Here is a 23,499-nt window from a genome sequence, read left to right on the forward strand (position 1 = left end):
ATGACAAACTCTGTTCACAATTACCTTAAAAACGAGATTTTAATTAAATTATCGTAATTCCACAACTTGTTTCATAGATGTCATCATTCCAATAAATATGTTCCTAACATTTTTGCTAACTTTGTGCATAGTTAGGTGTTTTTTACGAGGTGTATCTCGTTGCATTAGATTTTGTGATGACATACTTGTGTAATATAATTATGTATTACTATGGTACTGTACTTTAAATAGTTTGAATGAGAAATGTCTTGTTTTTTGTAGAAGACAAGTTTTTTTATGGCTGTTATATTGTTAAACTCTGTGACGGCGAATATGTACCTTGCTATCTGGGGCGGCAAAAGAGTGTGGCAAATGAAAGTATTTTGATAGTACAGTTTATTCTGCAAACTCTGTAACATATTGTTTTAAATATAACAACACAACAAAACCGACAAATAATTTGTTTTTGCTTAACTGAAAATGAAGCGATCGTAACAATATAATGAGAAGTAACAAACAAAAGGCACACAAATATTTTTTACCTTAGCTTTCGAATGAACAAGTCTTTCCGTCTTGTAAACAATAATGATCTCAAGATAACGTTTATTTCCACCTTGTTCAAATATATGTAACGAGCCTGTTATGAGAAATATTTACTTCTTGTTTCATTTGTTTGTACGTATTCTTTGAAAAAATCTTTTTGATAGCCTTTTAGATTTTCATTCAGTCAACTGTTCCTCAAACATTTACTTCCGAAGAAATAAATAAATGTATCTTGCCAACAAACACAAACTTTAAATGCCGTCGGCGCTTTGATTAACATACCCTTTGGCTCATCGCTAGCAGAACAAAAGTTGAGGCGTTAGGAACGTAAAGGAGATTATGGTGTTTTTTGCTTGTATGCCTCTAACTGCACCAGACATTTTAACCGCAAAATCAAATCCAAGGCCGATGAGTTTAGTTTTTATTTGCATTTAAGTGGCATGAATAAACGTAGAGATACGATCACACATTCGTTAAACATTTCAAAGTACGGTTCCAACTTCCAACAGTTTAATCTAATATTACTGGGTTGTATTCATGGTTGTGGAATTACTTTTTACATCAGGATAACACGTGATTTTCAAAAAGTATTCACAAAAGTGTACATTATTTGTAATATTATGAAATGTTCACGAGTTTACAATAAACAATTATCCCCTACCCGCGAAATGATTGAACTTTCTTAGTGTATACATGTGGAACTTTGATGTCTTCGATATAATTCATGTAAGGTTACTTAACTGCGTAAGACACCCTTAAAGGGACTTCTTCACAGTTTCAGAACATAAGAGAAATCCCAAAAATATAAATGCATATAAAACATTTAATTCAGACTTTAACAATATTGGTATGAGAATATTCATCGATAGAAATCGGTAAATTAGTGCAATTTTAATTGTGTAAGACTATGTTTTATGATATGAACTTGTAAGTGCATCATTTTTAAAGACATTGATTGCCATAGATACGGAATCTATTAACAAGTTTCTTGAATATTAAGATAAGTTAATAGTGTCATTAATTAAAAAATGCTGGCTTGCGGGACAGATTTTATTAACAACAACAGTATTATAAACAACATATAACATATTTGTTACGACCAAGAGTTTAATACGTCCATACCACCCGCATTAAACTTCAGTATTTTAAGGCGTGCAGAGCTTGAAGTAACATTATTGTTGTGGACAATGTCTGACATGTTTTCTGGTTGATTAACGACCACTGTCTGAGTATCTAGCGGCTCAACACGAAGCATGGGAACATTTACTTCCTCTTGATTACTTGAAGCTGTACGATTTGAATCCAGCACATGTTGGAAGCGGACATATCCTATATGTTCAATAATCACCTTCTCCCTGGTCACCAACCTAACTTCCCCCGACCCATGGACTGTCAGCTTTTCTCCGGGCACCAAATCAGTTGTCCGCAATCTTTGCAAAGGTAAAGTACGCGGCCCGGTGTTTTCTGGATCCGGCTGAAATTCGACAAGGTAGTGTCTTGGCTCGTCGGCTGTCTCTTCTCCTAAGCGTTGCAGCATAACTCTCGGAAAGCTCATATTCAGGTCACCTACATACTGATGCGTCACTTTATTAGTTTGCAGATGTACCTCACCAACTTCCTGTAAAATTAACTTATCTGCGTGATTAGAACGGTTACCATTATCGGCAAACATGTCTAAATGCAGCGTGTCATTCATTTGATTCGCCACAACAGACGATATTGTAGAAACATTTATTCCTTTTGGAATATCTATTATAACACCCAAACGAAAGTCTATCCCCATGTTTGACTCGATGTTGCTGAATTCAGAGCTGCCATTTTCTGCCTTAGGAAATGTTTCTGTAAAGCCAATTACAGAAAAGCTAGGAATTGCAACGTCCGTGTTCAACGTGAAATCGAGTTCTTTAGTGCCATTTGGAAACATGTTATAGAAATCTTGCAACAATTCATCCATGGGCTTTTTTAGTTGCGTTTCAATCATGGTGGATTCTTTTTCTACATCAGGTGACCTCCCCGACGTGTTTTCGTTAATTTTAAAAGCGCGTGCTCTTTCGACAATAATGGGTCCACCTATTGGAGTAAGTATGTTGCTTTCAATGGTCTCTAAGTTCGTCTCAGGACCATTACTTGCTACCATATTGTTTACATCCACCAGCTGACTGCCTAAGTCTGCGTCACGATGAATTGTTAAATCGATATTATTTATAGCTTGATCAACAGACGTTATTTCTCGATTTCCATTATTTGAAGTAAATCGGATGCCCTGTCCTAACAAAGTTTGAAAACGATTCCCTATCGCATCAGGCCTTTGATTACCTTGCTCCGGCGGCGTTGTTGATCCATTTACAGAATTAAAAACTGATCTAATGTCTTGGTTATCAAAACCAGTCAATCCGAGCCCATTTGTGTCTGGCATTTGAAGTCCTTGAGAAGATAACGTTGCTAAAGGAATTTCACTGACAACTGGAATTCTGATTCTTTGACGAAGTAAATTTCCTAGCGGATTTTCAATACTTGTCGCAACGCGGTTATCTTGATCAATTGAATCTGCAAAACGATTTTCATTATTTAGTGGCGATTGGCTGTCTTGCTCAACAGTTGACACTGGTGAAGTGTTCGCAATACTGGTAAGTATCCTTTGTTCAGTTATTAAATGGTCTCCAGTATTTAATGAAAACCGCGGTTCTTGTTCGTTAATCATTGTGAAACGGTTTGCAATATTTCTTGAAGGTTGGTTTCCTTGTTCATTTAATGATATTACACTATTTCCACTATTGAATGGTACAGGTAATTGCGCGCCTTGTTCAGTAAAGCGGTCTCCAATATGTAATGGATGCTGATTTCCTTGTTCGTTAAACGTTGTTATTTGGTTTAGATTATTTTCTTGAAATTGTGTTATTCTAGATCGGTTTCCACTATTTGGCGGGAATTGGATGCCTTGTTCGTTGAACGCTGTAAAGCCAGTATTACTATTTTCTGGTGATGGGTTGCCTTGTTGGTTTGACGGTGTTATTCGATTAAGATCATTTGCTTGCATGGGTGTCCCTAGTTCTTGGAATGTTGTAAATCGGTTTTCATTGCTTGCTTGAAATTGGACCCTTTGTTCGTTAACAGTTGTTTGCCTTGCGTCATTTTGTACCCGTAAAAAGTTAAAAGGAGATTGTACCTGTCTTTGAAAATTAAATCTGTCTTGAATTTGGGAAACAAATGGGAATATCCGCTGCTGGTCTACAGATGAAGACGTCGTTGTCGTTCCTTCGATGTTATTCAGTTCACGCGTTGTATTTCTAGGATTAGTTATGAGGTCTTGCACATCTACTCTGTTAGTGAATCTCGGACTAGTGAATGCGTGAGAGTTGGGCAGAAGTCCTCTTGCGACGGCAATGTTATGCATCATACCGGTAAATCCGTTTCGATCGCGTATGTTCGGTGGTTCTCGGAAAAGCCGGAAGATGTTCCGCATTAAAGTGATCGGGGTGTCCACTGATTGACGTAGTTCGTTCAGTTGTCGGAATGCACCAGTGTCTCCGTTTTGCAGGCGGCTTACCAGAAAGCTGTCCCTGAAGTTAAATGCATCGGATGATTCCATCGGCGTGTTTGGTGTTTCATCCGCTACTGGTTCCCCTCGAAATATGGTAGGTACGAATTGTCGCATAGGGTCAGGGTTGAGAGATGTTTGTACGTCTGGTTGTGCAGTTGCTGGTATTGATATCTGTGAAATCCAAATAACTATTGACAACACAGTGTAGGTCGATAGACGGTGCATTTTTCGCACGCCTGAAATAAGCAAATATACTCAAGATGAAAATCTATGAAATATGTGTCAGATGTGTATGTGAAAAACAGAGTTCACTACGAAATACTCCCAAGTAGCCATGTGCTCAAAATTACATTATCATGGTGTGCACTTTGTTGTTTGAAAGCAACCATTTGTTGTTACAGGTATGTTTTATCTAAAATGGCATTTTAAAACAGTTTCTATGTGCAGAAACTTATCAAACCTAGCTATGTTGCCAACGTAAAAGACACAATTGAGACTTTCTCTGTGAAAAACTATCTTCATGTGCTTACTGTGGTGTTTTCGCGCAGCTAGTCAGGGACGACACTTTCCGCGTGTGTGCAAGTTTTCTTTAAACAGAAGTCTCTTTTAAACGAAACTGCAGTCTAGGCGGGAAGTGTCGTCCCTGATTAACCTATCCGGAATGAACATGCTAATCTGGGACAATACATGCGTGAATTTCGGTTTTCCACGATATTTTGCTCATTGTTATGTTTCACTTTCTGCGAAAAACGATACACGATTTTCTTTTCTAGAGCTAAAAATTACAAATGAAAATCTGAACATAGAATGTACTTACGTAAACTTTCTCTGATGTTTTTTAAAATGTTCATGTCAAATGATCTCAATACACAATACTAAGTGGCATAATTAAATTTTATTAGTTTAAGGAAATTCTACAAAATTTCTTTTAAAGACTTTGAGAATGATAAGGTCCCAGGCCGCAACAACATTTATCGAAAAATAACATACATCAAATCTTTCATTCGTTCGATCCAAATACATAAATGAATGTTAGGAATCTCATATGGGTAAGGAACAATTGTTTCATACATGTTTCAAACGTTGAAATAAAATAGCGATAACTTTCTTTAATTGTCCTGAATCTAACAAATAAATAGTTAAACAAAATAAAACCAGTTTAAAGAAGTTTTTCAATACCAATTCATCTTTCATTTTTTTCAATATTTATGTACGAACACACGATACATTTATCTAACATGGAATGTTACTAACCGGATTAAACGATTAAATAATTCTTAAACTTAAATATGATCGATAAAAAATCTTACCTCTCATTATAAACATAAACACAAGCAAGAGAAGAAACCTTAACACCAGATCCCCGTGGCTCTTGTTCGCTTCATAGAAACAAAAGAATCGTAAACGTAACGCGACAAAGGAGACGTTTAAAATCGCATGTACCAAGAACACGGAATATGTGTTTGACACCGGTGCAGTAAAACGTTAGCGTCGGAAATTGTCTTACAACAATTTTACGATAGTTTTTTTTTACTGATTGTGTAATGGATGTTGTATGTGCTTTCTTGCTGTTATAAGGGATAAGAGAAGAAGGTGCAAAAACAGCATAACAAAACGTAATGGACTTCATGAATTCAATAATTAGTTTTCATAGTCAATGAAGAACAACCAATGGAGTTGATTATTTAGTCATCATATCGATGTATTTACACCTCAAAATTAATTCTGAGAAAATACTAATTATATGAAATTACGTATTTCATTTTATATTTCAACAGTATTTACATGTGCGTGTTTTAAAGTAAGCACTGATCAATAAATCTGTTTTCTTAGTTATTAGCAAGCAACCTCCGCGAAAATATTTGACTGGAATCAGAATTGATGGATCAAATCCCTGCGGTTTTTAATCAACACGTCATGATTTCCGAGCCACGTGGTACAACGATTTTCCCGTTGTTATGTTTGCGGGTTTTTTTATTATGCAAAGTAAATTGTTATGAACCTAAACTTATAGTCTACACTATTTTCAAAATATAATAGAAAATGATACTACTTGTCATTTTATAATACTTAAAAAATCCTTCAAGATCCGGATTGGACGAGTTTTCTTGTGATTGCAGAGATTGTCAACCTCCGCGCAGAGATTGGACTGGAACCAGCATAGCTGGTCCAAATCCCTGCCTTCATAACCAACCACGTGATGTTAAATAATTTTACCTTTGTTATTTGTACTTTTTTAATTTAATTAATTATTTTTTTTTATAATGAACTTTCAAAATATAATAGAGAATAATAATACTTTTCATAATATAATAACGTTTTCTAATACCCCCCCCCCCCCCCAACAAAAATAAAAAAATAAATCCTACCCAATCTAGTATGCGAGAGCATTAAACGACAACTCTGCGTGGTGGCAATTGATATGCAAGTATGCAAGTTACCTCCCGTGGCTTCAATATATTACTTCAGTGTAGTAACGTGTCTCCAGGAAAAAAGAGATGACATGATCCAGTGGCAATAAGTAATAATAAAGATTAAACGATAATTGTTTCCTTCATTTACCCCTAATGTATATTGCCGAAACTTAACATTATCTTATTCCACGTTGAATTTTCGATAGTGTTTGCTACTTTAGATGATACCGGTGATCGATTAATGAAAGATGTCCTAATAGACATAGGATATATGTCGCTGAGCTTCCTTATTTAGGTAGAAAATTATGTTTTTATAGTATTAAACGTGAACGACTAAAAGATTGGTGCGATATATGTAATTTCAAACAAATTATACCTTTTTGGTCACAGATATTTCGCGGAATACGGTACTGAATGCACGAGACATCGTGGCTATGAATGCGTGTATGTTTATGTTCGCGCTACGGAATGCAGGAGGTTTTACATTACTATTCACGTATACATATGTGAACATGATTAATTATACCACACAAAGCGCCAAGTCTTAGATACCGCAATATACATTTTTCAGATTATGTGAATTGCATAATTTATAAAATGTTATCATTGAAGTAAAACAGATGCATGCATATCATTTAGGACAATGACATCCAACAATTGCGAGTATACGAGTATAAGTTAAATGTGTGTTACATCTACTGCAGAAATATAATCAAAGCGCTGAAGGCACTGTAGGTGTTCGCTGTTGTAAAATGTCCTCCTTGATTAGCGTGTGCGCATTGCACAGGCTACTCAGTATGCACAGGCTAATCTTATTTGACATGCATTAAGCCCCGTTTTCCCTTAAAGCAGCCATTATGTACATATTTCAATGATAAACACTAGACTGGCCAATCTCGTCTTACAAGCTGTTAAACACTATTTGTCATATAAACCCTCTGCAGTGCACCAGTGGTGAACTATAGACAGGCAAATGTGGTGGTCATCTTTCCATTTGTCCTCTGCTGCAACAGGCAGCGGTTGTCTTTCCATACCGTACCTATGGCTTGTAAGCACATGCTGATTTGCAAAATTATGGTCTGTAACATTAGTGTGAGCATTACACAGGATGAATGTCCAGCGACCTTTATCAAGTTTTGAACAGTCTAAATCAAAATGTAAACATAACGCCACTTTAAGTTTTAGCAGGAATATGTATAGTAGAGTTGGTAAGATTATAAGATTTCAAAGTTTAACTCAATGGTAGAATGATCGATCGGTAAACAATGATCATGCGAGGGTGAAAGTTGAACGCGCGACTTTCGTTATTGAAAATCTTCAATTGGTGGACGAACTTAATAATGATAGGAATTGTGTCGTTGAATAGGTTAAAACATACAAACGAATATGCTCATAGAAACATGGGAATAAGAGGAACAAGATCAGAAATATTCTGAGCCAAATCAGTTTCATTCGTGAATTTTTAATTAAATAACGCTTTTCTTAATCACTTGGTTTTAGTGAAATATGTATTGATGTAGTTAAATGGACTTTTTTCGATGGAGATTAAATATTGTACAGAATATAGATAAATCTGACAGGTAAGTTTGATTACATTAAAGACTTAAACGATGTGTTTCCAGAGAGTGTAACGTAATATATCGAAGTCTTTTTGGAGTACAGATGACCCGACGTGCCCCAAAAAGCCCCGAGCATGTTTTAAATATGCATGATATAAATATGGTTTTAGAATCTGAACGTTTACTATTCACAGATAAAACACAATACGAATAAAACTATCCCAGTATATTCGGTCCACGATTTCATTTGAATGGACCTTTCTGAAAATAGCACATTGTACGTCTAATAATTATTAGCTTCGCTTAACACCATATACCTCATTATTGAAATTCGTGAGTTATATTCAATAGTGTTAAAATGAATTATTAAAGATAATTTGGGTTTAATTGCGACACTGATGGTTACGTTTGTTGATACGATGTTTTAAGAACCAAGGTTCGAATGTGTTATCTTGTATGAACATCAAATTCAAGCGAACATTCACGTAATGCAGTAATTCCTTAAGCCATAACTTGATACAAGTTTGTATACAATGGTGTAATGTTTTTATAGCATCAACAATTACCGCATTATGTCGCTATCTATACGATTATGTTTACGTTAAAGCTGCTTTGTTTATTTGTATTTCCGCACTCATTAACTTATAAATGAATTTATTAACAAATTGCTTGGCTGTGATAAAACTGAATCTGAAAACACTGTGTGAAATTTATATATCTCTATAAACCAATCCGCTATTTACAGCATGTCATTTTCAATCTCCTACATTGACTAAAGTCGTATGAGAAAACATGTATAGAATCTCATAATTGCACACGGAATTGATCAATTCAGTATCACATAAAAACGTGCAACGCAACAGATGTTGCTTTCACTAATACTAAGCCCTATAAATCCAACATATTTTTCTTGACAAACAGTGTCCTCCTCGGCTGCTAGTGTTCAGCCTCCGTGCATATTTGATCGTTTGCGTGAAACGGAGTTGTTGATAACATTTTACCTGTGACCTAGGAATAATATTCAAGTACAGTTTTCCTGGAATATAAATTGACTATCTAATCAACGAGGTAAGTTTGTATTGTTTTGAATTTAATATGCTCAATATAAAATTTTAGTGCATATGGTACATTTTAAGAGTAAATAAAAAAATAAACCACTGATCACGACTGAAATTAAATAGCTATAAAAGAGAATACATTTCAATTTACATTTTCTTAGTACAGTTTTCACTTCTTAACCAATAGGAACTGGCACAAAATCTTCAACTTAGAAGGAATATCGGAAGAAGAAGAATTAAATTACCTTTTAAAATAAAAATATATATTGGCCGTGCTCTGTGCAAAAGGGGATTAAAACCATGTGCGTAAAGTGTCGTCCCAGATTAGCCTGTACAGTACGCTTTCCGCCTAAACTGTATTTTTTTGCTAAGAAGAGACTTTCTTTAAACAGAAAATTGCATAAAAGCGGAAAGTGTCGTCCTTGATAAACCTGTGCGGACAGCGCACGATGATCTGGGGCGACACTTTATGCACATGCATTAAACCCCCTTTCCACAGAGCACGGCTCATATACATACATGTACATGTATATACATATACAGACTAAAGCACAAGAACCGTAACTCTCTGAGGCATGAACTACGTCTCAACTTTATTAAAAAGCTTTTGAGAAATTGTATCATAAAGTTGTATAATCAGGGGTCGTTTTCCAGAAGCATCTTTAGTCAAATTTTATTCTTATCCTTAAATTGGGAAATTTTCTTAAGTGTTTCATTTCATATTGCAATAGATTGACATCAAGATATCCATTTAAATAACATTATTATGCCAATATGTTATTTTAGAAATACCAAAAAAACAAACATGTGTTGCCTTATTTAGCAAAGAAATACAAAACATTGTAATTTTGAACTTAAGTGAAATTAAGAAATGACTTTAGATGTTTCTGGAATACCACCCCTGATCATGGTCGTGCAATTAAGGAACAGATCGCAATAAGGTTTTAAAAGGCAAAATAGAAATGCTCACTGGTAGTTGTGTATATCTGTCTCCAGCCCCAATAACAGTACAGGTTTAGTTGTTACAAATAAATAAAAACCTAACAGCTAAGGTAAAATAACAATAATTTGTTTTGGCAAAGAACGAGTATCATGATCTGAAAAGCATTTAAATCAGCAATGTCCGGACCAGTTAACCTGCATGAGTCAGTAAAAGTAAAATTGAGTACGTGGTCAATTTAATTATATACGAAATTTGATGTTAATTTATATGTTATAAAGCAGCGTCATGTGGCTTGAATGTTTAGCCTGAAGTATAGTATGATATTATGATATATTATGTGTTAATTGTAAACAACTTTATAATCTCGAATATTTGCGTATGTTTGTAAATTTGATAACAATCTTGCTATTAAAATTAATGTTTTTAGGGTCTGAAGTTAACACATAGTAACCTTAACCGGTCGTTAAAGTTTTTTGCAACCAGATCAGATACCCTCTTTGAAATCGCAGTCAGTCAAGGTTATGTCATTTCAGGTGTATACCGTCAAATTGAGCTCAATTTCGCTGCAAAAACAATTCAGTTCAATTCATTTCTATCGCATTATGGTTAGTCATGTTCAGTGTGGTTCTGGTGTGTCATTTCTAAGAATTAACCTGTTTTTCAAAAGCCTCGTCTAATTATTGTCGCCGTTACTGCAACGGGAATTGCATAAAAGAAGGAAATATCGACTCGTCGCGAAATAATGAAGAAACATATCAAGTCGTTTGAATTCTGTACGCAATTACTCCTTAGGGACTATAGAAAGTCGACACCAAATGATCAGGTAAAACACTGACAACGTTGTGTGTTCTGGCTGAAATAATATAGGCTAACAGCCGCTGTGATCACACACAAACATAATTGGAGGAACACATGTTATTGCAATTAAAATTAGACTTGCGTTGGGAAAACGGGCCTTAATAAATATGCTTTAAGTGTCGATTAGCCTATGTAGTCTGACATGTTCCGCTGTTATGGTGTTATTCGTTTTCGAAACGAAACTCCAGTTTAAGAGGATATTGCCGTTTCTATCCCTGTTGAACTGCGCTGGCTACTATGTTGTGAAACCTAAAGCTTATGCAATAAGCCCCGTTTTAATTGGTATACTTTAAAGACTGCAGTTTTCCGTACTCATTATACAATCTCTCTGTCAAAATTGCCTAGGAGTACATATTACCAGTAAGTTGGTAGAGCGAAACTGATTTAACGAAACTTCCGAATACTTAAATTGCTATAGTAATTGAACATGTATTGAATTAAGCATCCACGTCAACGTTTAGCAAGTATATTGGATGCGCAAGACACCGCCAAACTCATATAAAACCGGCCATTACTCAATCGGCATAAACTACGCCGCATCGTTACTTTTTGGTTAAACAATTATATTTAATAACAGGAATTAACATCAAACACGGACCCTATTAGTCAATCACACCGCACGTAACTGCAAGTGATTGTTTCTAGCCGAAATTTATGTAAACAATATGTCACAACTTTTAGGGTCAAAATCTCTTGTTAAGTTACGTATTTCTATGAAGATTATGCTAAAAATGGACTTGTATTGAATACTCTGATATTATTGAAGACAACGCATTCAATGTGTGAACAATATCATTAAACTACGTTCGTTAATTCATCCGACACAAGCAGGATATCGTGGGCAGAGCCGCATTGGTGTAGTGGATATGGTGTCCGCCTTGCGGTCAGGAGGTGACGGGTTTGATCCACATTGTGAGAGCGGTTTTTATATTTCCCCCATAGACACCAAGTTCTGGTTCTAGTCCCAGGAAACGGACTCGAGAGCGTTTCAAATAACCTTTAGGCTTTCTATGCAATCGAGCTAAAATAAATAGGTTTAAACTAAATAGGTCCACTAGTATGTATCGTATTCATTTGAATCATAATTAATATATGTACCGCGGCATGCAAACATGAGTCTAAACAAAGGTTTCGGGGTCTAATTGGGGGACTATGTAGTAGCGAACTAAACTGTGCGAATGCACAAGCTGGTCTACAGACGCATATGGCATAACACAAATTGTCGCATTACGCGGGTCATATCCGCTCGAAATACTATTACAGACACAGCCGGTAGAAAATAAATAAATAGTAATACATTTAGATCGTGAAGAGGCGAAATTTTTGTAACAAATCCCATAACGATGTTGGTATTGGTGTTGTTGATGACCGAGAACAAGAATTACAAATATAGAACGCCCATGAATATGTCTGGATGTGCTGCTAATGACGACAATAATAACGAAGATGATTTAGTTATGCACATGACAAAGTACTTTTAATTGGCGTAAGTCAAGTCAAGTCAAGGTCCGATCGAGCGTGTTATTCCTATACTTAAAGCTGCGCCCTCTTAACAAAGCAAAACGTATTTACTATGTGACACATAGCAAACAAGAGATTATCCGGTTGTGTTTAAAGCATTAAAACACACGAAATAAACGTGCATTCAGTCAGTCTGAGTACCGTCAGCTTCGACTGGTAGCTTTATACACTTTTCCGTCTAAACTTGATTTTCGCTATAAGACTGCTATTAAACAAAACATATGGGCCGTGCTCTGTGAAAAAGGGGTCTTACGCATGTGCGTTAAGTACGTCCCAGACTAGCCTGTGTAATCCGCACAAGCGAATCAGAGACGACACTTTCCGCTTTTATGATATTTCCGTTTCAAGAAAGTCTCTTCTAGGCAAAAATAAAGTTTAGTCTTAAAGTGTCGTCCCAGATTAGCCTGTGCGGACTGAAGAGGCTAATCTGGTACGACACTTTACGCACATCCATTAACCTTTTATCACAGAGCACGGCTCATATCAACTAAGCGGATAGTGTCATCCCTGATAAGCCACTGCGGACTGCACATGCTTATTTCGGACGACACTTCAGTCAAATATATAAAGCCCGTCTGTCCCAGAGCGCGGCCAATCAAAGATCTTCGTATTTATAGATCTTTGCGGCCAATATGATCTCCCATACTGTTACAAAGAGAAAATTAAGTAAGTATTTGCGAAATATTTTAACATTTTAGAAACATTGATTTCTATTAGTAGTTATACACAATTTGTAAATTGTCCACAAACATCATAACAGATTCGCTAAATGCGTTATTTATTACTATTTCGTGATTAAACCTGTATTGAAAAAATAATATCGTGACGCACGGAGCCTTAGTATTGTCAATAGGACAACAAATGAACCTGTGTAAAATGCGGCTTCTTAAATATTGTCATGGAAAGCCCATTATCTTGTACTTCTGATTTCGATTTTGCCTTAAAGCGAGATTATATGATTTTGTCAAATATCTATTAATGTATAGGATCTATAAAATGTGTGAAAAAACTTATTAAACATATATTTTATTATAAATTAAAATAAAAGTTCAGAAAAAACATGTGTCGAAAGATGCGAAATAAGCCTGATATTTTATTCTGAAATCGAAAAGGCTGTACAGTCGAATTCGCCTTCATGTAAATCATGCATGTACGATGTGAATCTAAATTTAGTTTAACGGTTCATTTTAAATTCCTGCAACGATATCTATTCATACGACACATGAACACTAACTAAAAAGACTCGTGAATGCTTCGGTTATTGTAGGAAAATATGTACGAAATATCTTCGTCACAACCGGCTCGGGGCGCTTATTTGTTTTTGCTGCATTTTATGAAATTCGTCTTCAATGTATACTTTTTCTTGCCTATGTTGTGTTATTGTAACATATTTTATCAACATATTACAATTTAACATATATACAAAATCGTATAATCTCGCTTTAAGAAATACTCACAATGTAACACTGTAGGTTTCAAGAAAAATTATATTATTTCGGACCATAAAGCAGCTTGATGGATTTGTTTGTCAGGTTTGTATTTTGTTTGTATTTTGTTTATTTTTTTTAAATATTTTATTCTTGTTGTTAATCTTTTATTACTAGGACAAACGACATTTTAATTGAGACTTTTTTAACCGATAAACACAGTTTTCTTTTGTTGAAAGCCTCCGTTATCCGACGTGTACTTTATCGGGAATTTAAATGAAATCAACATTTCAGTATTTGAAATAAACAATAAGGAGAAAATAATAATGATCACGTTATTTTGTTTCAGCCATGATTTAAGCGGTCCATAGAGTGGTTCCCTGGTTCATGATGTATGGACATGAATACATGGAGAGCCAGCATTACAAGGTTGGTGCCACATTTTTTAAAGGCCATACCACCGATTGTTGAGTTATAAATCTATTTAACGGCCAAGTCACTGTATTTCGAATTATAACTTTATTATTATTTATTTAGTATTTTCGTGAAATAAATAGTTGTTGCAATCCAGTTTGTACATAATTATTATACGACCGTTCTCACGTTTGTGTCCATATGGCATAATGGCACACCAAAGAAATTGCACAGCGTTTCCTCACAGGTGGAAAGCGTGTGGCTATGATGTAAATTAGTGAAAACATCATTTTGATTGAAAGATAATCGCATTATAAAGCAAAATCAACTTCTTTGAAAAAAGTCACTATCAAATATCTATATAACAAATTATTCAACTCAAAACCACCCGAAAACAGGTTGCACCGCCTTGCATAGCTATTTCTACATCAATTGTACAGCGATTTCCATTAACATGGTCTTATTCAAATCCGAAAAGAATTTCATTCTGGAAATGTGCATATCTTGCAATGTCTTTACGAATGCTGGGTCACTTTAATTGTTTACTCCTTCAAAGTATAACGTGCTTTGAAACGCTATCATAAATGCTTTAGTGATAAAAGTTCATATAAAAGTGTACAAAATCGTGTTAACTACGTTAAAATTGTCATTACCTATTTTAGAAATATTAACAGTTCCATCAATACATGTACAAATTATCAAGAACGGAAACCGCCCGTTGAAGCATCAAAGGTCATCTAATTATTATTGGGCACAGTTAACATACAATAAACTCTTATGAAAATCTGTTATCTGTAGGATTTTGCGACACGCCCGTTCGAAATCAGAATTGTTTATTTATATCGATGCAACTACTCGTTGATTTATTGACATACGTTCGTTATATCGAGTTAAGTCAATCAATTACACCAGGGGTGGATGAGAAACTCAAATAAATTATGTACATGTAATTGAAACATAGACATACACGCCACGTGCATATTACTTTCGTTTTTGCTGTCGCGTTTTGTGCGTGAAACATTCATTTAGACTCATATTATTACGAAGGTGATTTTTGGTTGTATGCGCGCGGCGCACATTTCGTTAATAAATCAGGATATTGTAGGGTTGTAAAACTCATAAATAAATCATGTGATTTTATGTTTGTATTTTAAAAGTCATTAAAACTTAATGATTTTGTGTTTGTGTTCAAACATTCCTTGCATATTTTGGGTAAATTGTGTGGTGTGAATAAAACGTTAGAGAACAAATCAGGCATTTGTGTATGAACAGTTCGTTAATAATTTAAGTGTTTTGTATTAATGTTTGAAAAGCACGTGAACACAGTATAAAAGCATCACGCATGTTCCACGTGGTTTCTGGATTATTACTTGACAGGCCTTTGATACTGTGTGATTATAAGGATAATTGTTAGTAAAAGATATATTTGTCGACAGAGGAATGGCGAATTTTAGACCATGACTGGAAATGGGCCATGAAGATCGTACCAGGTAACTAATCAAAAACCACTGAAGCGAATTTATAAAAAAAAACATTTAACAAAATTAAAATAGACAGACGATATGACTTATGAGACATAAATATACAAAATACCATATATTGAGTTTAAGATAATAATAGTCAAACAATTAAGTTACAAACAATGCCATGCGTTCTTGCATTAGATTGATTAAAGGATCGTTCAAACGTTCATATTTGTGCATTAGCGCCAATGCTTGTAAAAATTGTCGTTCCCCATTTTCATAAATATCATGGGCATGTATTAGACAGGTTCTACAACAAAAAACAAATATTGGGATATGTTAATAATTACAGACAAACAGGGGGGGGGGTAGAGACGTCGATAATGTGAAATAACGAACAAAAATATATCTGCTTTTATATGTTTTGAATGTCTAATAAGTGGAATTGACTAACCTTTATTCGGACGGCATTTACATTTTTTTTTTGTATTAAACTCTAAAATAAAATGTTGAAGTAACGTTTCGCTAAATTTAAGGCTTTTTTTACATAAAGTTAAATTTTGTGGAACACCACTCTATAAATACCGGCGAATGTCTGATACTGTATACAGTCTTCCAATTATTGAGCAATCGAGTCAATTATGGGCAATTACGCTTTGAACATGGATAAGCTTTCAAACAATTGAAAGCGACAAATGCCGGAAGTAACGCTTGCAATATAGGACGTAATTCATATTATCTAATTGTGCATTTAATAACGGGATTCACAGTGTACTGATTGTCTGTACTGAAGTGTCTGAACTGAACGCCGATAATAAGGTGGTTGCTAGTCCAAACTCCTGGAAATTATACAATGATAATTTAAGTCATTATTTTGTGACAATTACTTCGAAGGTAAGAATACTAATAAGAGTAAGATTTAGACGATACGCTGGCAGATTTATAAACATGCTTATAGGAAGTTGTTTTAAGTCCGTCTAGCCATATTGGAGATTTTTTTTCTTCATCAAGAGGACCATTATAGCCCATAAGAGCTCAGTTCATTGTACACAAGTCCTAATGTTCGTGTTGTGACATATTATTTACCCCCACTTGATCCAGATTCAGACATGACCTAGAAATTGTGAAAATAAACATTCACACGAAGTTTCATAAACAGTATGCCATAAATGCGGCATCTTCATTTTTTCAATGTTTTTCTTAGACAGACCTGGCGAAATATAGATTGGATAAAGCTAAGGAAGATATTAACTCGATCTAGATATTGTCAAGAAACATGAGCCACGTTCGGGGAAAACTGGACTTAACGCATGTGCGTAAAGTGCCGTCCCAGATTAGCCTGTTCAGTTCGCACATGAAAATTAGCGACGACACTTTCCGCCTTAATGTTTTTTTACGTATATAAATGAAGTCCTTCTTAGCGGAAGTCCAGTCTAGGTGGAAAATGTCCCCGATTAGCATGTTCTATGAATAGTCCACATGATGATAACATATATATTCTCTCTATTTTGTCATATTAAGATATATTTTGATTCAAAACAATATTGAACTCGATCAGCTGTATAATTCTCTGTGTGTTTTTATAATTCTATAATACACGTCTATAATTGAAGGGGGGGGGGGCACAAATCAAATGTAATATTACATTGTTTAAAAACAAAACATTGTGTCGCTATATGTAAGTTATTATTTGTAGTTTCTGATGAAATCTGTGTTTTGTAATTCGATAAAAGCAAATTATAGTTTTCGCTCAGCTACATATTTTCTATAAAGCATTTTTGTAACATGATAACGTGACTAAATCTTAATTTAAGCGCACACGCTGTTTTTATGTAGTGGTATGTAACCTAATTGAGTTGGCTTCAATAGCCTTAACATTCTAGATCAGCAGACGAGTCCGGAGATAGCCGATGTATCACGATTTTAGCCTTAAGTAAGGCAGATATGGTTAGATTATTTAAATTAAGAACATTCCTTTGAAAGAATCCATCGTTTATATTGATTGAACGTAATGATGCCACTACCTTTCTGTCTTCTGTGTACGGATGGGCTACAACACTTTTCCGAATGTGCGTACACGGTGTATAGTCCGCGAAAGAATGACATTATTTTTAGCTTTCTTGATGTTTTTTACAAAAGGTCATGTTTTAACGTTACAGCGTAAACATTGTATAAATATCATACATTAGAAACAGTGTTAGAGCTATTAGACATGCAAGTGCAATAAAATGTTAATGTGCCATTTAGCTCAGGGACCTATAGTTTTTGCATCGTAATTTAGGCTGTTTATGACAATATACTTGACAGTTTATTCATTATTGAGGTCATAATACACTAAATAGTTTCCCTATATAATTCAATGTAAAAGCGACAACTTTGAGCGAAAATAAATGCAACATTTTGCACATAGAGACCCCCATAACCATACCTTTTCTTAAAGGCCATTCTAAGCGGAATCGATTTATGCAATAAAAAAGATATGTCATGTACAAAGCAAGAAAGAACTTTACACAAATCAAAATCGACTATTTTTGCAACTTTATTTTTCGGCCGTTTCTTAGTGGAATGTAACCTTTTCTAGTGCAATGGTTTACTATAGTCTTCAAAAGTATCATATTTCAGGGATTCAGTAGTGAACACCTATTCATGCCCTACCATTATCTCCGCAAGATAACACCCGAATAATGGTAAAAAAGTGTAAAACATGCCTTCCTGTCAACTATGATATTTTTTTAGAGAGTACAGCATGAAGCGATCATTTAGTGTATTGTAACCTTGACAGTCATGGACCTTTGCGATACTTTGCGACTTTTGTGAAACGAAAGGACAATAAGTTGAAAAACGGCGTCATATACGATGTAATAATGTATGTATCCATCCAGTTTAATCAGCCGATATTCAATTTATGAAGAAAACAACTTTTTTTCAATATTAAATGAGATCTAACACGTTATACGAACATTTAAGCGTTAAAGTAACTCAAATAAAATCGGTACATCGATGTAGTGACACTAGTCTAGTAAATGGTTTACAACGCAGCTTCCTCACGAGATGTACAGTAATCAAAAATGTGTTATGCATAGACAGATCACTATCGATGTAGACAGTTAGAAGTAACAGTGATGAGACGCGATGTGTTGACTGGTGTATTGTGAAAAATGACAAACGGAAATACACATGGATCGACGGTCGCATTATAAATTATCTTTAAAATTGGATAAACAAAGTTGTTTATAATGGGAAACAAAGTTGATAATAATGGGTTAAAATGGAAATTTTGTCATAAATTGTGATGCGGATACACAGTTTGTAACCTCCATGATTGGTTTATTAAACAGAATATTGTTGTTATGTGTGTGAACATTTAAGTTACATTGTAGATACATGTATGTAATATATTATTACAACTTCTATTTTATGTAAGAAAATTTGGACATTCTGCGTATTGCTATAAACATTAAAAGGTAAATGATTGTTAATGGATGTTGTTAACGATTTGGAGAGTGACCTGCTAATGGAAGAAGGGTTGAATATCCGAGACCATGCGAGAGACCCAACACGGCTGGACCATGTGAGAGACACCACGCGATTGTTCTTACGCACATTCTCTGTCCTCAGTGACGACTCAGACTTTGATGAACTCGCTGACATACAAACCCCGGATGTGCTCGACTATCCAGATGGAGATGTCGCTGTTCATCACACATCCACCTCTGGGCTGGAAGTGCAGGCTGGTAAAGCTGCAGGTATTGATAAAAACTTCTACATTTGAGCAGTGTTCTCCGCACAGGCCAATCAGGAATAACAGTTTCTGCTTTTATTTAATATTTTATTTAAACAAGGTATTTTCTAAAGAAAAATCCAGTGTAGGGCTGTGGTCATATAGTGTTGCCCCTGATAAGCCATTTTTTTGTGACACAATTTATTTAATTAAAATTTCCGGAAACAATATTTACCAGGGAACGCGAGATAGGCTTCGGGCTGCTTTGGAAGCATGAAGTTGTTCTCAGGAATATGTTAATATCCCCCGCCATAGGCGGAGGGATATTGTTTTGGCGCTGTCCGTCCGTCTTTCTGTCCGTCTGTCCGGAGCCATATCTTGGAAGTGCTTTGGCGGATTTCATTGAAACTTGGTATATATATATGTATAAGAGGATGAAGCACGCCAAATGGCATTGTACACCATCTGTAAATAACGAAGTTATGGCCCTTTGTATCTTGACAAATTGCTTTTTTGAGTGTCAAATATAGCACTTTTGTGTCCAGAAGCATATTGGCGGGGGATATCAATTCAACGAATTTGCTTGTTCTTCCGACGCTGCCCGAATGCAGTCTCGGGTTCGTTCATAAATGTTTGGATATCACGGGGAGAAATTAACATGGAATATTAAATATTGCCGCATAAATAATAGAAACAAGCATTTTGTATCTCATTAAATCTATGTGGACCTAAACACAAAACTTAACCAAATTTTCAATTTTCTAAGTATAAAAAGGCAGGGCTCAACATTAACGGTTGTCCTACTGCCCCTGGCAAGTAAAAGTTGGGTCCGGGCAAGTTACTTTATAATCTAGTTGTCCGCCCGGGCAAGTGCAAAAAAGAACAAAGCATTTAATTTAGACTTAAATTAGACTTTAATTGCTGTAATCATTTTGTTAAATGTGCAAAAATAAAAAAGGTTTTGTGGTGTATCATTTTGATCTTTATTACAAAATATGAGGTTAACAGTTCATGTGATATTTCATGTTTGGGCAAATGGCTTTACGTTCAGGGCAAGTAGATTTTCTAAGTACTTGCCCGGCAGGGCAAGTTGGTTTTTAGGTTAATGTTGAGCCCTGAAAGGGCACATAATTCTGTCAAAATGCACGCCAGAGTTATTTAACTTTGCCTGCCCAGTCCCCTCATGATAGTAAGTAAGTGTACCAAGTTTGAATGCAATAGCTTTGATACTTGTTCACATTTTAAATACAAGGACATTATAAAAACACAGTTTGTCTATACTTTTTCATACATTAAGGCTGCTATTCCATCTGTCCGTATCCGCATCCGCATATAGTGTTTTATACAGGAAGGAAAAGGGGCGTGGTGCACAATTTCAAAAAAGGGCACTTTAGCGCACGACATCCATAAAAAGGGCACAAATATATCTGTATAGTGACTTAATAACAAGCTTTGTTACACACAAATATTGTATGTATAGTTTTGAGATTTATTGTTGAATAATCAAACCAACAAAATAGAGAATGTATATTTTATTATGTGTTTTATATTTTCATGAAGTAACAAAAAACAAGATTAAACACCATAGGATATATATATACAAACTATAGCTTTTCAAAGAAGTCTTAGAATACTGTTAAATGAGTTACCCTCTTAAGCAATTATTTATATTTAAAACGTTACACACATTGCACAAACAAGTCCTTTATATGCATCTTAAATGGAGATTCACAAACACTAACACTTTGTTGAATATTCAGAAAGTTCTGCGTAATGACATTGTTTTCATTTGTTTGTTGTTGTTTTTTACAGAATTTTAAATTATAGTGATTGATAAATGTCCCATAAGCAATGTTTAATATGATTAATATCACTTTTATACGCAATAACATGTGGGATTGAGGTACCAACCCGGCGTCAGAAAGCGCGTAAAACTTCACCGAATTCCCAGTTATAAAGCGCTATTTCGTGTCAAATGCATGGGTAGGGGGGAATGTTTCGGTAATAATTTTGTAAATAACACGGGTAAATACCGGTGAAGTGTTAATTTATTGCTAATACCATCATTACACGTAATAACGGGTTCGATTTCGGTAAGCGCGCAAGCGTTTGAGAGCGTGTTTAATGTACCGATTTACCCGCTATAAATAGCTGATGTTCTCTTTAATCGTATATGTTTTGCATTTGAAGAATAACTAAATGGCATCAACCCCTTTACAAGTGTAATATGGTGTTAAACAAGTCCATAAAATCATCCGGAATATCGCGTAAATCTGTATGCAGTCTATAGGCAAAGAAGCCATTTTGGTGTTAGCTTGTCTATGTTTTCTTCCCGCTGAGCCACGTGATTAAGTGGGCGGAGCGATCACTGATAAGGCTTCATGTCAATTCATCAACACACATCTACTGTGAGCCTGCGCCAATTGTATTGGATAGGAGGCGGAGCGTTATTTTAATCGACAAGTTTAATATGTCACGGGTTGCTATTTTCGGCGTATGGCCAATTTTCAGGAAGTACAGTGGACGTCATGGGTTTTGTAATCGGCGTATGGAAACAATTATCGGGCGTAATATACGGCCGTACGCCGCTTAGCAGCCCTGTTAAAATTAATTTTTATTAACTTTAAACTGTTTTTCATTAAATTGAAATCAAATCAATATTTTACAGATACAACTGGTGTTTTTTTTAAATTTAATTACGCGTAAAAATAAATGTTTTGATATAACTGAATTATGCATGAAATGCACAATTTCCACGTGAATAACATCGAGGTTTTTTTATCAAGTCTCCTAAGTAACTGTGCACGATTGTATCCGGACCGATTAGTGTTACAAAGCCACTGAAATTATCAATTGATATTGACAAATGGTTATTCACGCATGACGAATTCACAACCGCGCGAATCTTCGCTGATAATAGTCGGTTTAGAAGCTTGGTTAAGAGGCAATAAAGATGTTATCAATAAGGTCGCGCACGGCGGAAAACAGGGCGGCGGCCTTTGAAAAGGGCAGCGTGGCGCTGATTCGCTTTGAACGGGGCAGCGAGGCGCTTCAAAAAAACGGCGTGGCGCCGCGCCACGCTAAAACGGCCTGGATAAAACACTAGCCGCATATCCGCATCCGCCAAAAATTGAACCAATTGAAATGCACTGCGCTTATTCAATTAATCCGCATCTGTATCCGCATATTCACATCCGCAAAAGAACTTTCAAGTGAGCATTCTAAGGCGGATGCGGAAGAGATACGACGGCATATAGCACGATGAGGGGAAAGCTGTCATCTAAATAAACAACCGAAAAACTTATCGAATTGGTGAATTTTTTTACCTCAAATGTTTGGAAAAGTATAGCAAAGGCAAAAAAGATGTTTCAGGTATTTACCATTTGTATTCTTTTACAGACAGAATGATGATTTGTACCTTATATCTACTTAAATTCACGCTTGTCCTTCATAACAATTATCTCAATTATAATTTTCAGTTTTATCCATATAATGAAAAGTGTGCACTTCATGCCAAACAGTTGTCCAAAGAAAGGCAATCTTGGCTCCAGTTACAGATTTCTATGGACTTGTATAATGCGGAGTCGAACGCTATTTTGTCACCGCCTACATATCCTACAGGTCTAAACAATTACAGCCAGCCCGTGCCTGAGCATAGATTACAACAATCGTTATTGTCATCTGTTAACCAAGAGCATGGTTTCCAGCATATGTCCATAGCTAGTTATGTGGCCTACCCTGTGGCACAGACACAGGACAATCAGACCGGCGAACAACAAACAGGACTTAACATTTTGAGCGCTGCTATGGAAACCTTACAGTAAAACAAGCGATTGTTCACAATTTTGTGACAAATTAAAGTGACATATTTCCTTTTTTTTTTTTTTTAAACCTTATTATTTTAGCTCAATTGCATAACAAGCCTAAGCTTATATGTAACGCTCTCGAGTCCGTTTCTTTGGTGTCTATGGGGGAGATCTAAAGAACGCTCCCACGGTGGGGATCAAACCCATGACCTCTTGATCGCTAGGTGGACACCATATCCACTACACCACGGC

At 35.5% G+C, this 23,499-nt stretch overlaps 1 protein-coding gene across 10 annotated transcripts in view; it reads left to right on the forward strand.

Moving 5' to 3' along the window:
• Window positions 1-14,189: 14,189 nt before the first annotated feature.
• The window catches only part of LOC127849142 (phospholipase D1-like), a 92,314-nt gene continuing 83,004 nt past the window's right edge, over window positions 14,190-23,499 (forward strand). For 9 of the 10 annotated variants that reach the window (XR_008034837.1, XR_008034838.1, XR_008034844.1 and 6 more), the window contains exon 1: window positions 18,503-19,466. Coding sequence is in view for 2 of the 10 variants with exons in the window: in XM_052381865.1 (XP_052237825.1) it covers window positions 19,199-19,466 (268 nt within the window). In the remaining 8 variants the exon portion in view is untranslated. Of the gene's footprint in view, window positions 14,273-18,502; window positions 19,467-23,499 lie in introns of those variants that run through there. The other variant, XM_052381895.1, reaches the window with a different exon arrangement.

The sequence above is a fragment of the Dreissena polymorpha genome, chromosome 1 (genome assembly GCF_020536995.1).
Source record: "Dreissena polymorpha isolate Duluth1 chromosome 1, UMN_Dpol_1.0, whole genome shotgun sequence".
Lineage (NCBI taxonomy): Eukaryota > Metazoa > Mollusca > Bivalvia > Myida > Dreissenidae > Dreissena > Dreissena polymorpha.